Source organism: Alligator sinensis, unplaced genomic scaffold, assembly GCF_000455745.1.
Source record: "Alligator sinensis unplaced genomic scaffold, ASM45574v1 scaffold523_3, whole genome shotgun sequence".
Lineage (NCBI taxonomy): Eukaryota > Metazoa > Chordata > Crocodylia > Alligatoridae > Alligator > Alligator sinensis.
In genome coordinates this window covers 1-10,832 of record NW_005842658.1, presented here as the reverse complement: position 1 = coordinate 10,832, position 10,832 = coordinate 1, and the positions used below count along the sequence as shown (strand labels likewise).

The window sequence follows — 10,832 nt, the reverse complement described above, 5'->3', positions numbered from 1 at the left end:
TTTTGTCTAATGATTTAAGACTGAGATTGATTGTTAGCACTCTCAGGTTCTATTTGTAGTTTTTGGTATCTGCTTTTGTCATGTGACCTTAGAAGAGGCAACTTGTGTCTGAGACCAGGGGCCTACGGTCTCTAGCTGTGCCAGCATAGCTATGATGGCAGAATTCCATAGGGAAGACACAACATATACCTGCAGAAGCATTTTTTCTGACTCTTTAGCTACAGCGCCCACCTCTGAATGACAGGTCCTCTTCCATCATAGCTATTCTGAATAGAGAACAGTCTTCTGACACCCCCAACCAACGTAGCCGTGCCAGCAACACTTTGTAGTGTAGGCCAGATTACATCTACATCAATATTTCTTTATACTAATACAACACACATCCAGACTATTAGTCAAATCGTAGTATAAGGTATACAGTATAAAGTGTATCAAAAGTACAGGTAAAAACTATATGGGTTATAACTGTCCATAACAGGCACAAGCAGACAGTAGCAGGTTGTATGTCCTACTTTTTAACAAGGTTATAATGAAATAGTAGAGGTTCCCAGTATAAACATGGTGATTATTTTCCTAGCTACAACACCTCTGTGAAGTTAACAATTAAAACAGATTTCCAAGCATTTGGTTGAATTAGGACAGAACTGCCAAATGTTAAAATAACTATGCACAATCTAAATCTGTAAAAGATACAGATACAATTATAATAAATCTTAAAAGCTAATAAGACAATTGACTCTTATAACCATCTTGGCCAACCCAACTGAGGGAAAAGGACCCAGACAGCATGCAGGTCCTACAGAACTCCCTAGGCGAGGCCTGCCTTGGGATGCCACCAAAGGGTGATGCTTCAGGGTGCCCTTCAGATTTCATAGACATTAGGGCTGGAAGGGACCTCGGAAGATCACCGAGTCCAGCCCACCGCCCGAAGAGCAGGAAGTCAGCGGGGGTCATAGGATCCCAGCAAGATAAGCATCCAATTTACTCTTGAAGGTGTTCAATGTAGGTGCTTGAACCACCTTCAATGGCAGGCTGTTCCAGACCTTGGGGGCTCGGACAGTAGAGAAATTCTTCCTTATGTCCAAACTGAAACGGTCTTGCCATAGTTTATAACCCTTTGACCTCGTCATCCCTTGGTGTGCCCTGGTTAACAAACGTTCCCCCAGATACTGGTGGTCACCCCTGATAAACTTATAGGTGGCCATCAGATCATCCCTGAGCCTGTGCTTTTCCAGGCTAAAGAGCCCCATAGCTCTCAGCCTGTTATCGCAAGGTCTGTTTTCCTGACCTCTGATCATGCACATGGCTCTTCTCTGGACTCTCTCGAGCTTCTCCACATCCTTTTTGAACTGTGGAGCCCAAAACTGGACGCAGTACTCCAGCTGCGGCCTCACCAAGGCCGAGTACAAGGGGAGAATGACGTCTCGGGATTTCCTTGAGAAGCATCTATGGATGCAAGCCAGCGTTTTGGTCGCTTTACTAGCCACAGCATCGCATTGCAGGCTCATGTTCATCTTGTGGTCAATGATGACCCCCAAGTCTCTTTCTTCCATAGTGCTAGCCAGTGTAGCACTGCCAAGCCTATAAGGATGCTGCAGGTTTTTCCTCCCAAGGTGGAGAACCTTACATTTTTCAGATGACCTTTCCGCTATGGTTCTTTTGAATTTCATGTTGTGTTTGTTGGGGGGAGAAGTTAAGAGTTGTTTTGGGACAGCCACAGACCCTCTGTTACTCCCAGGGAAGATGACCTGGGAGTAACATTGAGGGAAGGAACTCCCATGGGCCTGAGGCAGGAGAATGGGAAGGTTTCCTATGCCTAGATGTAAATGTGGGTTGGGAAGTACAGTTAGAATTGGCTGGAGCGTTTGCTTGTACGAGGCAGGGAAGCAGTAGTGGGAAAGAAAGACGAGGACTCAAATTTTCACATTTTGTGGTGTACTTTGCAGAGTCTACTATTGTTCCTTAGCTGTGCGGTATTTGTCATTTATTTTAAGTGGCCTTGAGGCTTCCTGAACAGGGCAAATATAAATCTAAAAAACAATATAAGCGGTGACCAAAATGGATGTCCTTTATTAACTAACAATGATATTTTGTTGGATAGATACCTAGCTGGGGTGTTATGATCCCAACACTCGTTCCTGCCCAGGACAGGGGTTGGACTTGATGATCTGTTCAGGTCCCTTCCAACCCTAGAAACTATGAAACTATCTAGTCTGTATTTCCTTAGCTTGTTAATGAAACAGTCAGGAGACTACCAAAAGCCTTGCTAAAAATCAAGCTCTTTCATATCCACTGGTCTCCCCTCATACACAGAGCCTATCACCTTATCATAGAAAGAATTCACCTTGGTCAGGCATGACTTGCTCTGCGTGAATCCATGCTGGCTTTCCCTGATAACCCTATTCTTTAGGTCAGAGCTTTCCAAACTTTTCATGTTGGTGACACACTTTTTAGACATGCATCATTTCGCGACACAGTAATTCAGTTAGCTGCTTTAGGAAGTTCCAGGGGAGGGGCCAAGGGAAGCAGATGCGAGTAAGGGAGCTCCGCGGTGCCCTTCCGCAAAATTTTCTGCATTTCGCGTGACATACCTACACACTGCCCCCGACACACTAATGTGTCGCGGCACACAGTTTGGAAAGCTCTGCTTTAGGTGCTTCACAATGGATTCCTTGAGGACATGCTCCAAGACCTTTCAAGGTATTGAGGTGAGGCTACCTGGTCTGTAGTTCCCTGAATCCTCCTTCTTCCTCTTCTTAAAAGATGGGCACTATATTTGCCCATTTTCAGTCATCCAGACCTCATGCTACCACCATGAGTTCTCAAAGAGGATAGCCAATGGCTCTGAAATTACCTTAGCCAACTCCTTTGGTACCCTTTGGTACACCCTATCTGGCTCTGCCAACTTGAAAGCATCTAGCTTCCCCAACATGTTCTGCCATTACTATAAGCTATTTGTCTCCTTCCCTCTAAGGCCAATTGCACTGCCACCTAGGAGCTGCCATTATTTGTGAAAGCTCAAGTAAAAAAAAAAAAAAGGAATTAAATACTTCAGCCTTGTCTGCATCATCTCTAACTAGGCTGCCTCCTGCATCCCATAAGGGACCTATGGTTTCTCTGGTCTTCCTCTTACTTTTGACATACCAGTAGAATCCCTCTTTATTGCCTTTCACATCCCTTGACAGCTGCATCTCAGACTGTGCCCTGGTCTTCCTAATTTTCTTCCTGCATGCCCACATGAAACTCTTACACTCTCCTCTAGTAATGCAACCAAATTTCCACTTTTTATAGAATTCATTTTGAGTTTCAACTCCTTGAAGACACTGCTGTCTAGTCAAGGCTGGTCTTCTGTTGCACTTTCCATTCTTTCACCATTCGGGATAGCTTGCTCCTGCACCCTTAAAAGAGCTTCCCCTTACAGTACAGCCAACTCTCTTGGATGACTTTTCCCTTCAGGCTTGCCTCTCGTAGGATCCTACACACTAAGTCCCCAAGTTTATTAAAGGCTGCTTTTCCAAAGTCCAGTGTCCTTATTCAGCTGCTCTCCTTCCTTCCGCCCCATAGGATTTTTAACTCTTATCATTTTGTGGTTGCTGTCACCCAAATTATCTTCCACCTTCACATTCTCAACCAATTCCTGTCTGTTTATATACGTTACGTGCGCACACACACATATTGATCGATCAATAGATCAATCGATAGATATTTTTAAATTTAAAAAGATGGCCAGACAGCCTACAAATGGGTGCCCTTAAACAGGAAGTGCCAGCATCTCCCCAGCACAGACAAGCCACCAAGGTGCTGCAGAAAATTAAGCTTGCCTAGGTCACCACTACTTAAAGGCAAGTGATATAGATCAATTGTTCCCCATTCTGGTATTTGTTCTGATTGCTAAAAAAAAACCAAACACAAAACAACACATTTTTAAAAATCTGTGTATCCATATCACAAGTCACGAAGGTGACCCAAATGATCACACTTCAGTCAGACCTATATACACAAATACAACCAGAAAGGGGTTAAATTAGTCAAGAGAGTTTCAATGGTGATAATCAGTTTGTAAACATAAGGTAGTTTGACCTTGCTCCTGGTTAGAATGGGGAAAATTGCAGAAATGACATCCTGATGCAGGTACCAAGACCAAAACTATTAACATTACCCAGATACCAAGAGGGGGCAGATGGATAGCTAGCTCTATAATCATGTCAAGAATCTGAGGTTGACTTCAAAGGACAAATATGTTATATACCCTTGGTACTGACATTAACTCAATAAACTGCTGTTTTCTTAGACAAACACATTCACTTTAAAAAGAAAAAAAAACTCTACTGTGCATATGCATGTGTACTGGGATTATTTATTTCTTAAACTTTGGGTCTATACACATACCAGTTCTCACTTCCCACCACATCCTAACCAGAAAATGAAAAAGATTCTGGTTACCTTTATAGAATGTAAATAACTAGTTTGCAAAAAGTAGCATAAGACTAACAGGAAATTAAGGCTGCTTTATTTGGAAAGTTACACTTGTTTTCCTGGCACTTAAGCTATGCCTAAAGTTGCCCATACACCAAAGTTGGAAAAACATTTTTAGAGTACTGTTTTTTTTCAGAATTAATCATAATGATTTTACATCCAAAGCAGTGAGGAATGAACACAACTGAAGTTTTCCTTAAGGACAAACTAGGACAAAAACAGTAAAGATGATAGGGAAGGAGAACAGGAACATTTTATTCCACATATCCCTACCAGATAATAACATGAAATTCAGTTTCTTTAACTTGTTGCATTGCTTTTTCATTAGAGTATAAGAGATGTACTCCCAAAGGTTAGTAAATTTCATACCATGTGGTACAAACTGCTTCCCAAAGGGGCATGAATTAAGTTTCCAGATCATATAGAACGTTTAATTATGATCATTTTGACTGTACTCATTACCATAATACTGCTCAAAATTGCAGGATTAATTTGGAGCAAGAGATTCCCAACCTCAAGGGCTCTTTAGCTTTGTCAATATACAAGTTTCTGTTGTGCAGTCCAATGAGAATTTAGAGAAGTCTATTAAAAATTATCCTGCTCAACACCATTCAAATTCTACCTTGAGACTTTCTTACATTTGGGCTCTCCTTACACAGGATCGTTCCTTAGAGCCAACTCTAAGTCACTGAGAACCTTCAAACTGAGTTCAATTAGCTTTTGGTTAGCCCTCTACTAATTTTTTTTTTTAAAATCTAGAATAACCACCTCGCAGACAGAAAAAAAACCCTGCTTTCAGAAGTATATTTACCAACATTCAAATTCAGAAGCTATTAAATGAATGGGGGTGCTAACGGCAATTTTGGAGCATGACTTCAAACCACAAAAGTCAATTTATGGACGCAATTAACAAGAATTGTTAGAACATCAGTTGATCCTGATGGATAAAAAACATTCCGTATTTCCCTTCCTTTCCCATACCAAATATTTTCAGAAGAGCACTTAAACGCCTGAAACTGAAGAATATAGATAAAAACTAGAAAACAGACATAACTGAAACATGACAGAACTCCGTTCAGTAGCTTAGAACCAAAACCTTTAAACATTTTGATTAATCCCAGCATGAGCTTCAACACTTACAGATTTTAAAATGAAAACATCCCTCGGGAAGAGTAAGACCACGGAGCAGCATCATACAAACAAGAGAGAACCAAAGGGAACAGACTGCTCAGTCCCAAGACCATCAGCTTTATCCCCAGGGAGCACATGAATACGATTTTATGGCTGTTTTACAACAAGCAAGACATTTGTTTAAACCACCATTTCTATATTCACAGCATCTGACACACAATGGGCACCAATGCCATCACCTACCATACATCATCAGTTTAAGCCTTATTTGTACGTACCTTGAGACTATTTACACATTTGAAGGAGTATTTGCACTTCTTCGATTTCCATTTGCCTTTTCCCCAGCTTTTCCTCCCTGGTGCATTGGGGGTGTTTGTAGGGGTGTCGGGGCGCTCAGTGTTAGTACCGCTTTCTATACTAACAGCATCATCCTGAAAATAATTACATTGAATTGACATTATTAGACATAGCTTGTAAAAGCGACAAGTTTTCCAGTACTTGAGCTTTTCCAGCATGCAATACTACAAGATCAATTCTCAACTCTTCCATGAAGTAGCCACACGTTCTTCACATTTTATAGAAGGGGGTAACTAAATCAGAGAGATTGGTGGTCTGATTTCAAAGCTAGTGAGCAACTACAGCTCCCACTGGACTTAAGTCTCAGTGGGCACATCTATGTGAGATGCTATGTCGCTGTAGTGACGAGCTACGGTGGTGTAGCGTTGGCAGGTGGGCACAAATCGTGACACTGACGCTACTGCACAGTAGCAACAAGCTACTGCACAGTAGTGCCAGAAATGACCTGTGCGGTGCCAGGACTGTGCAACAACAGCGGTTACTGTGCCGTCATTTAGTATTTGCTTAAGCAAATACTAAATGACGGCACAGTAACAACTGCGCAATCCATCGCATATGTAGACGTGCCCAGTACCTCTGAAAAATGAAAGGCTATAAGTGAACTCGCCAAGCCATGGAGGGATTTACCCCTTTTCTGATCAACTCTCTGCAAACCAAAAGAAGTCCTCAGGAGCTCAGCTTCATTGAGGTAGGCTTCACTCTGAGTCTTTGCAAATCTCTGCCCATTTCCCAATTCCACCCCCACTTAACCATCAGTTATCTTCCTTGGGTTGACCTGGGATAGCTTCTAACGAATTTGTGGTGGAGGGCTATGTCTCAAGTCTTCACAAGTTTCTCAGGAAACTTACTTTGCCAGCACCGGGGGCGTTTTGCTGGTACAAGCTAACCAGCAACATCATCTGGTATAGATGTTGGTACCAAGTACCAACATCTTTATTCTGGTATAAGCTATATGGCCTGGTCTTTATTCTGGTATAAGCTATATGCAATACCACATACAGTCACACCAGCAGCAGCATAATTATTCCAGTAAAGACACCTTGTGACAACAACCAGCTCAGATATGCCAAGACAATGTTTTAAGTGTACACTGTGCCTTAAAGAGACAGTGAGCTCCCAAGAAGCTTTGTCTGTTATTCTTAGAAGTGGGAGTCACCCTTTTTCTCTGCTGGGCCAAGTCCTTTGCAGCTCTGGTCAGAGAAACAAAACCCTTGGGGTCATTCCTTACCTGAAGCTGTCTCTAAAGCTGTATAATAAGCTAACCATGGAAGTGGATGTGTGTGTGGAACGGGCAACAGAAAGGCACAAACACAAGACAGAGCACACTTGCTAGCTCCAGGTAATGGCTACATCTGTTCAATTAGTAATACTATTAAGGTGGAGCCCACAGTACTAGGCATTATCCACATACAAAGACATGGCCCAATGCCCTAAAAAGCTAAGTCTGAGCTCATACAAGTGTGACAAACTATAGGAAGGGGAAGACAAGAACAATGGTACCAAATTTAGGAGTATTTATGGCTACGTGCACAATCCGATGATTCCACCATCCACAAAAACTTTGGCAAAGTCACCTCTCCAACAGCTACTGTTAGTTCACTAATCACTAAAGATGTCATTGCAGAAGTCCTGAGGACTGACTAAACGAACTGAACAACACCTCTTGGGACTATTTCGGAGAGAATGCTCTATGCATACAGAACAGACTGAAGAATGCAACAACGGAAAAACTGGAAAAGGGAGGCCGAGGTGAGATTTAGTGTTAAGCAGGGATCCGGGTTTTCCATTTCCCACAGGAAAATGGAAAAAAAATCCACAGATTTTCCCTTTTGAGAAAAACACAGGATTTCGCATTTTAACAGAGAATCACACAAATTTTCCATTTTTGCAAAGAGCTCTCTGCAGGCTGGCAGAGTTCCAGCCTGCAAGGGGCTCATGGGAGCAGGAGGAGGGCAGCCATGTGCACAGGGCACCATGTGCACAGGTGGGCATGCACATGGCTGCCAGGCAACCTGGAGAGCAGCTCCCTGCAGGTAAGTCTCATGGGGAACAGGGATGGAGGCCCCCACAGGAAGGGAGGGAAGGAGGGAGCTGGGCAGGGCTGGGGCTGCTGCCGCTGCCCGGCTGGGGCTATTTGAGGCCATGCACAGCCACAGGGCCCCGGCGGGGAGCGGGACAGAGACAAGAGCATCTTGTCTGGGGGATGGGTGGTGGGGCTGGCTCCCCACTGCTACATACACTCCCAGGGGAAGGCATGGGGGGCATGTGCTTCCCCCCGCCAGACAAGATCTGTGCGTTGGAGGGGTTGAGGCAAGCTTGGGCTCCCTGCCCTGCTGCCTTTCTCCAGGGCCTCTGCAGCCCACTGGGTGGGACCCAGCATGGCAGAGCAGAGAGGGGCTGGGCAGGGAAGCTCCTTGCTGCTGCGAGCCCCATGTCACCCTAGTGAAGTGCCCCCTGCCTGTCTGACAGCATCTAGGGGGTACCTGGTGCAGAGTTGTGCCTCTCACTGTTGCAGGGCAGGAAGAAGGCACCTTGCCATGGTGGTGCGGGGCTTGCAGTGGCACTGAGCTCTCCCAACCAGCCCCACTCTACCCTGCCACACCAGGTCCCACCCGCTGGGTCACAGATGCCCCAGTGGAAAGCAGCAGCGCGGAGAGCCCAAGCCTGCAGCAGGCAGCCTGCACCCAACAAGAGCACCACTACATTATACACTGAAACTTATTCTGTGGGTAAAGCCCAAGCTTTTGAGTGACAAGAGATATAGTAGACATTCACTCATTAGCAAGACTAATTAGACAGACTGTTGAAAACTATGGACTTTCATGAGTTAGACAAATGAAGGAGAGTAAAGACAGTGTGTCTGTGTCATGAAATGTATATTGTTCTGTTACTTTGACAACTGTAATTTAGTTTAACTTATGATACTTCATGAAGTACTTTAGAAGGTCTAGGCATTACAATGCTCTGTAAAATAGCCTTGTTTTCACAAAAAAAGCCTTGATTCTCTACTCTGTAATCTAAACCTTACTCTATTAAGCTGTTGACATTTAGCATCCATTAGACTTTGCTGAGAGTTGGAGAACAGCTTCATGTGACACAGACACTATGTGCAAGGTCTTACAATGTAAGATTTTTAAGTAAAGCCAAGAGTCACCTGAGCTGCATGCAATAACAGTTTCAAGAAACAGCTTCCTACACAACTTTACACATGCTTTTCCCCCCTCCCTCATATAAAAGACATTCAAACTGTTCTCTCTCTTCCCCTCCCACATTTACAAGCCAAAGACAAATATTAAAGCTAACAATAAGACCTGTAAAAGATGTAAAACCTGGATTCAACACTGTGTATCTAACAGTTACAAAATTAAGTTTTCTGTACTCTGCTATACAGAGAGCAAGCATGCAAATCAGATATAAGGGGAACTGAGAGCCAAAGTACAGAACTCAGCAAAGATGATAGAGATCAAATATAAGAAAATGTAACAGGCTCTGGCTAATGTTTTACTACATTATAATTTGTCATACAGGCATTACTGTATACCATGTCTCACAACTACCAAAGACAGTCTCTGCTTCACTGAGTTTACAATACAAAACCTTTAGCTTTTACTCTGGCAAAACTCCCTTCAAATTCACATGTCAAATACAAGCGCTGTCTTTATTTGTTGCAGTTTGCTGACTCTGAATGACCTTCGCAGGGCAGTTTTGTCCACCCACTGCCTGATGGTCTGAGCTAACTGAACAGGGACTACAAGATTTTACTTCAAATGAGTCAAAATACAAAATGGTAGATCTGGAAAAGGAAACATTGAAAAGCTTTATAAAAGAGTGAGTTTGGGAGAGAAAAGAAAGAAGCAGTTTAAGAGTTGGGAGAAGACTAAAGAAAGGTGAAAGAGTGGGATCAGGGGACAGGCGGAGGGGCAATCTGGAGAGGACTGAATACAGTGCCAGAGACCAAAAGAATGGAAACAAATACAGGAATTGAGCTATTTAGATTCCTGAAGGTGAAGATGGAAACTAAAATGGACAGAGGCAAGGAAGCTAGCAAAGGATTTGTGGAGGACAATGGATTCTTGCAATTATTGGAGTAGTAAGAAAGGAACTACTTAGTACACTTTGACAATGCAAGAGAAGCTGATGGGGATCCTACAGCGAAGGCAACTGACAACCAAATCACAGAACAGTTTTTCAGTAGAGGTCGGAAAGAGAAAGAAAGCGGGTGGGAAGCGGGGGGAGAGCTGTGAGGCTCCTTAAGCAGCCCAGAAAAAAATCCAGCACCTCTTCAGGCTCTTTGATGCATCAACTCAAATGAAAGCAATTCCTTAGCCCAGTCAGGATGCTAGGGCACCTCTTTTTGTGTTTGACACAGGAACATCTCACAAGCCACCCTTATTAGGGCCTTTGTGGGTAAGATTATCCAACACGGCTGGCTGATCCCAGGTCCCTGGCCACTATGAGGCAAATCACACTGTTAGAAGTAGTTAATAGGGCCATGCGAAACACCATCATCTCGTTTCGATGTCCTTTTCGCCATTTCAAAGGGACAGTGTTTCGTTTCATTGTTTCGTTTCAAAGCACTGTCCCATTTTGTTTCATCGAAATCGTGTTGTTTTGACTCGTTTCAACCATAGGCTATAAAGGGGATTGATGCCCAAAACATTGTTAATTGTTGCCCGCTCGGCCCCAGCCACCGGCGGCAGCCTCCTGTCATCTGGGCACAGATCCAGGGGCTCGCACCCCTGGGAGGGCTGCAGGGCTGTGCCAGACTCCTCCCAGGGATGCGGGCCCCCATATCTGCGTCGGACGACAAGAGGCTGCCACTGCTGCTTGGGAACAGGGCTGGGCGCAGGCCACACCCAGCACTGCGC

The 10,832-nt window shown here is 43.9% G+C and overlaps 1 protein-coding gene across 2 annotated transcripts in view; it reads right to left on the bottom strand.

Annotated features, from left to right (window-relative positions):
* Nucleotides 1-10,616, bottom strand: part of EED (embryonic ectoderm development) — a 29,046-nt gene extending 18,430 nt beyond the window's left edge. For both annotated transcript variants that reach the window (XM_025215647.1, XM_025215648.1), the window contains exon 1: nucleotides 5,886-10,616. In XM_025215647.1, coding sequence (XP_025071432.1) covers nucleotides 5,886-6,122 — 237 coding nt within the window. In that variant the 5' untranslated portion in view covers nucleotides 6,123-10,616. The remainder of the gene's footprint in view (nucleotides 1-5,885) is intronic.
* Nucleotides 10,617-10,832: the final 216 nt, after the last annotated feature.